General features: G+C 33.8%; 1 protein-coding gene across 1 annotated transcript in view; it reads left to right on the top strand.

Moving 5' to 3' along the window:
* Positions 1-804: 804 nt before the first annotated feature.
* The window catches only part of ZNF385D (zinc finger protein 385D), a 162,329-nt gene continuing 156,876 nt past the window's right edge, over positions 805-6,257 (top strand). Inside the window, exon 1 of the mRNA XM_023528175.1 lies at positions 805-890. Coding sequence (XP_023383943.1) covers positions 828-890 — 63 coding nt within the window. The 5' untranslated portion in view covers positions 805-827. The remainder of the gene's footprint in view (positions 891-6,257) is intronic.

Raw genomic sequence — 6,257 nt, 5'->3', positions numbered from 1 at the left:
GGAGGAGAGCAAGAAATAGAAGTTAAATGAAATCATATGAGATTTCTTGCTGTGTGAGACTTTGTGCTATATTTTAATAAGGATCGTATAGATTTTAATACAGTGCTATGTCAGAGATGCCTACCTATCCACCAAAAATGTGTGCTACCTCCTATTGTATGAGCTTTTGTTGGGAGGTGGCTACCCAGGGGTACTAGGTTTCCCAGCTTTCTTTGTGAGTACTGCCATATGTCTGAGTTCTAGCTAAAGGAATGGGACTTTCAACCCCAGTATTCTCACTCTGTACCAGTCTGATAATACAAGTCTGCCTATTTACTGCTTCAAGGGTACAAAGGATCATTTAATGAATAAAGAAACAGAAGCTTATGTAATTATAATGATGAAAGGAATTCTCCTAAGAGTCTTATTGACCCAACTTCATGTGACGTTGGATTCTCTTCTAAATTATCAGTAACACACAGAGTAATGTAACAAAAATGTTGGTTTGGAGTTTAGACCTAATATCAACCAATTCTAGAAAGCCTAGCACTGAAGTTATGTGTATGTAATAGAGGAGAAGTGAGGTTTGAAATGTATGGAGCCAGAACTAGTCTATGAAAAATAACTCTAAGCCTTAGAGTTCAAATATAAAAGAGATTTAATATGTGTCCCAAATTTGACAACAATCCTAAATATTTACTTTAGATTGTCAATGGAAAGTTTTTTTGAAGCTGCAGGAAAAACTGTTCTAAAACCGTCATTATAAAAGTTCAGTCAATCATATGAGAAAGAGTGATTTTGTTTTTTTAGACTCTTCACTGAAAACTTTCATATGAAATTATTGTCATATGAAGAAGCAATTGAAGAGTATTCACCCAAAAGATGTAAAGGGGAAAAAAAGTGTTATTAAGGTGGGTTGTTAAAAAAATTATTTTTCTGAATTTATGTTTGTGGTGTCTGTCAGGTTTCTTTTTTAATATTTGGAGTTCGTTGTCCATTTCCTCATTATAAATTAATATTCTTTGTCCAATCGAATATTTTATTTGTAAATATATGTTCTTTTTCTTAAAAATACTCACCAGAATTGTATAAATTTCAACTTCGGGATGCACAAAACCTGAATCTTCCCAGCAATAAGCCTTTGCTTGAACTCTTCTAGTGACAGAGCCTCTCACCTCAACCATAGGGCTTTCCTTTCAATGTGGAGCAGTCCTAATCATGACAACATTAGTGTGTTCTTACTGTTCTTTCCTTGTTTGTTTTAATTCAATTTATGCTGATGTCAGTTTCAACTAAGTCCTGGCTCTTCCAAGGGACCTGGACAGAAAGTTCCATTTCTTCTCCATTTGTTCACAGATGCATGCTGATATTATAGGAAAGTAGGTTTGCGAAACGTAGTATGTTTTCTAAATTGCTTTTATTAAAACCTATCATGTTTTCAATGAAACATGAAACATTTAAGGGAAAATATGTCTGTAAATATAATGCCCGTATCTTTTTTGTAGCTCATAAAATTGTATCATCATTTTTCTGAAACTAGTCTGCTTATAGATATGTAATGATTAGAAGCTGGAGTTATTTAGTTCTTCCTTATATGTATTTTACATTTACTATTAAATCTGAGAAGCGTCAAAGTTGTTATCTCATATACAGACTGTGTTAGCTACTCTGGTGAAAGGAGATGCTTCATGAGGATGTTTGTTTTTTGACCATTATTCAAAATTAAGTGGGTCTAAGATTGTATTTGTTTACCCATGACTGTGACAATTCCTTATATTTATAATGCTTTATTCTTACAAACATATTAATTAATTTGATTCCAGTAGCTTCTTTGTAAAAAAGGTAGAGCAGAGGAAATAGGTGCCATTTTTACAGAAGAAAACCTCAGGCTTGGACTACAGAATCTAAATCAGTTGACTTGGACACATGGTTAGTGAGCAGTACCACCAGATACACGAATGGATGTCTCTTGAGTCCCAACTGAATGGTTTCTCTTTTAAAAATGCTGTGATATTTTAATCCAACTTCTCATTGCTTTTATATATCTGTGACTGATATATTATAAGAGCTTAATTACTCCTGGTGACTTGACAACTGAATAAATGAATGAATTTCAACATGATATAATATATATCAAATATATGTGTGCGTATATTTAAATGTATATTTACCCTATTTGTGCAACCTAAAGAAGTCTTGGGTTTGAATTCTCCATCGAAAAAATTATATAACTTCCCTGATTCATAGTTTCTTAATGTGAAAATAAAGTTAATAATGACTATTTTACAGAGCTTCCTAAAAGTTAAATGAAATAACAACTATGAAGTCCCTAGAACAATGGTAACTTTTAGTAGATGCTCACTAGATGCAAATTTCCTTCACTTTCTTATTCATTGCTACCAAAGACATCTCTCCAAGTCTGTTCTTTATGGAAGTATTGCCAGGAAAATAATATGGTTTTGTGTGTGTGTGTGCGTGTGCGCGCATGCAACCCATCTGTCGTTCTAGTCAGGGTTCTAAAGTCTCATGTCTTGGTGATGGTGAAGCATCATGCCATATTTAGATACCTTTATCTTCATCTCCCTCTGCCTAATAAGACTGAACTTGCCATTTTTACGGAAAGCAATGGGTGATATTGGCCTTTTTTGACTATGTGGATGCATAGAATTATAGCAAGTTGTAGGAAATACAGTCCCTAATTATTTGGGGAAAATAAATTTGGAGCAATGTAGTTTATAATAACTATATTTTAGTTCCTAGGGATATTAAGTAATATTTTTAACAACATTCTTAGACTTTCAATGTACATTTATATACATTATGTCACTTGGCCATCACATAAATCCAGAAATGTTTTTATCATTATTTTTGCTTTATAGAAGAAAAATTAAGTCAGTATCAGGGAGGCTAAGACTTTTGTCCCAGCCCACACAGCTAGTAAATATTAAATCTGAGATTGTTATTGAACTTGCCATTTGTAGTACAATTTTCTTTTTTCCAATAAAGAGCAGCATAATAGAAACAGACTGCCTGGATTAGAAGTATAGCTCTGCATCTTAACTTCTCTGTTAAGGATGCATCAGCATCTTCATCTATAAAATGGGAAATAATATATACCTCTATGACAGACAGACCCTAAGGTGGCTCCCATCAGCCCCACCTTCACAATCCTTGTATAATTCTTCCTCTTAACACATAGTCAGGGCCTATGACATACTTCTAACCAATAGAATATTTACAAAGGTGATGGGACAAATATGATTATATGAACATGATTATATTACATATGATTGAAGCACCAATCTTACAAGGAGATTCTCTCTCTTACTGGCTTTGATGAGGCAGGTTGTCATTTGTATTGCTTATAGAGGGATTCCCCTGACAAGGAACTTGGGCCAGCCTCAGGCGAATAGTAAAAAATGAGGCTTAGTTCAACAGCTCACAAGGAGCTTAATGCAGCCAACAACCAAGTGAATGAAGAAGCAGATTCTTCCCTCTCTAAGACTCAGCTGACACTGCATCCCAGGCTCACACCTTGATTGCAGTCTTGCAGAGAACCCAACTAAGCTGTATCTGGACTCCTAATCTACAGAAACTGTGTTAATAAGTGCATGTTGTTTTTAGCCACAGAATTTGTAGTTAGATTGTCATAGATACTTAATTCACCCTAATGGCACTATCGTGAGATTAAATTCAGTAATAGATGTAAAGTGCTTATATCTATGGTGGGCACATTATAATTACTCAATAAAGGTTCATATCATTATTATGCTTTATTTCTTAATCCAGTAATATAATGAAAGTTTTAGAGTCATATCCTGATATATTTGCATTCTTATGTAGTTTGTTCCATGATGCCTGTCCTTTATTGTAATACAATCTCCTAGAAGCTTACTATGAGGCCATTATAAAGATATATCCTATGTTTATATATATTTATATATGTCTAGATTTTTTGTAGATATGACTACTGTATAAATTGCCCTTATAATTCCAGGGTCTTTTCAATGAAGCAAGTCTCAACAATGTTTAAAGAAAGTAATCGTGGTATAGTAGATTAGTTTAAGAAAAAAATGAGAAATTTTATTAGCATGCATTACTGGGAATGGTAAGAGTAAAGCTAAGGACAGATGGAAAGGGGGATTCAAATGCCAGCAGGCATCTCTTTTCATCTTCCTCTGCACCTCATCTCTGTTTCTCTCTGCATGTTGGTTTCATTTGTCTTTTTGTAGCTTTGGAAATGGCTCCAAGCAAATCTAGCTTATACATTAACAATTTCAGGACCAGTGTCAAGAACACATCCTCTCATCGTTTCATCTTGAAAAGAATCCCAGAGGCATATATTATTGGCTCCCTTTAGGTTCCATATGACACCTCAGACCAGTGAGTATGTCCACCATGGGGCAAAGTACTCTAAGATGCTCAGAACAGTTCGTGAGTGGTGCTATTCCAGAAGAGTGGGAAGACATGTTAACTAGACCAAGCAGTGGTGTCTAGAATTTATTTAGCAACATTTTTCTCAAGTGCCTTGAATTTAAATGTTTACTACTGGAAAACCTGATTTGGATAGCATTCTCCATAAATGAGCCATTTGGCTTGCTAATAGATGATTATGAAGCATAAATTGACTTTACACTTCTGAGCACTTTTTTCTTCCTTATTTTAATTAGTAATTCTAGAATGAAGGGCCCAGAGATTGAAATCTGGAAACAATTAATGGTAATTCTATCTATAGCTGACCCTAATTATTTTGCTCAATTGGCTAGAACTGTCTGTTAATGAGCCTGATGTGGTGGGTAAATCCCTATATAGACCAGTAGGTTTTACTCATTTTGGGATATGAACTCTACTCTTACTCTCATCTTCTTCTGAAAATACTTGCTTTTGGATGTAGGACAGAACAAGCAAAATTATTTAGCACAATTCTATTTAGCACAGCTGGGAAAACAACTCCAGGGCAACTCGTCGCAAAAGTGGTTGGCAGTCATTTACATTTATGAATGATGGCACAATTATTTTCATATTAGGTACCTGATTATATCCCAAGGTTGTCTGACTTATCATTGACAAGACGTGTAAAAAGAATTTTCCTCCCTGTCTCAGTGAAGTCTCATCATCCCAACCCATTCTTGTGAGAATGAATGAAACTTATTAGAAATTTAAACAAAGATATAGAACTAAAAATGTTAATTCTAATGACTATGGCAGACATTGATCTTATTTCACAGCAGAATTTGAAACTACTTTCATTTCTAGATAGTATTTTGACACGTCTATGTGAACCCCAAAACAAAGCTTTATCTAGAAAGTAAGACAGGAAAAGTAACCGTGAGGATGATCAGAGTAAAAAAATAACAACAAAAACAACTGACAATTTTTGAGCATTTCCTTAGTTTGGTTACTGTGCCAACTGCTTTCCATATATTACTTTATTTTCATAATGACATTTTTTATGTAAATTATTTTCCATATTCTACAAGAGATAGCAGAATCATAGTAGAGAAAAATAACTTGTTTTATGTTATACTGATGTAAAGGTTTGAGTGTAGGCAATCTGAATCCAGAGCCCACGCTTTTAAACACTATTGATAATTTGATATATTTAGTTATCTGATGTTTCATTAATGCTTATGGTTTAATAACAAGCAATAATGAGAATTCATATTCTTAATCACATTATTTGAAGACACCTATAATTTTCAGAAAAAAAGTATGTTTTTTCATTATGAGCTACTTGGTTGCAAGTAACACAAAACTATTTAAACTTGTTTATATAAATTAAAAGAAGAGATGAGTTACTAAAAGAATAAAGGAACATCTCATGGAACTCAAAAGCAGGACCCAAGAATCAGGCCTCTTAATAGGACAAGACCAGAAAGCCATCATGGAGTCGTATTATTTTCTCCCTCTCCCAAGAACTAAGTTGTCTCTCATCTGTGTTTCTCTTTGAAGCTATGCATTTGTGCTCTTGTCTCTATACCTAGTTCTCTCTGGTCCAACATGACAACAGTAATAAACACCACTTCAAGTTATGGGAGTAATCCATTAAGTCATTAATGCAGAAGTTTCCCCTACTAAATGATAAATTTCATCACTATTTATTGTGGATTAAACTAATTAAATTTATATTAACTTTAAAAGACTATATTTGTGTGTATATGTCTATATACTATGTTTATATGTTTGTATATATTTCTCTGTGTGTGTTTGTGTTGTGTGTGTGTGTAGTTAAGATGCCATCAACGATTGTGTACACCATTACTTTTAAGAATAATTTT

The sequence above is a fragment of the Pteropus vampyrus genome, unplaced genomic scaffold (assembly GCF_000151845.1).
Source record: "Pteropus vampyrus isolate Shadow unplaced genomic scaffold, Pvam_2.0 Scaffold1, whole genome shotgun sequence".
Taxonomy (NCBI): domain Eukaryota; kingdom Metazoa; phylum Chordata; class Mammalia; order Chiroptera; family Pteropodidae; genus Pteropus; species Pteropus vampyrus.
Note: the sequence above shows the minus strand (reverse complement) of the source record. Positions and strands in the feature narration are given on the sequence as shown.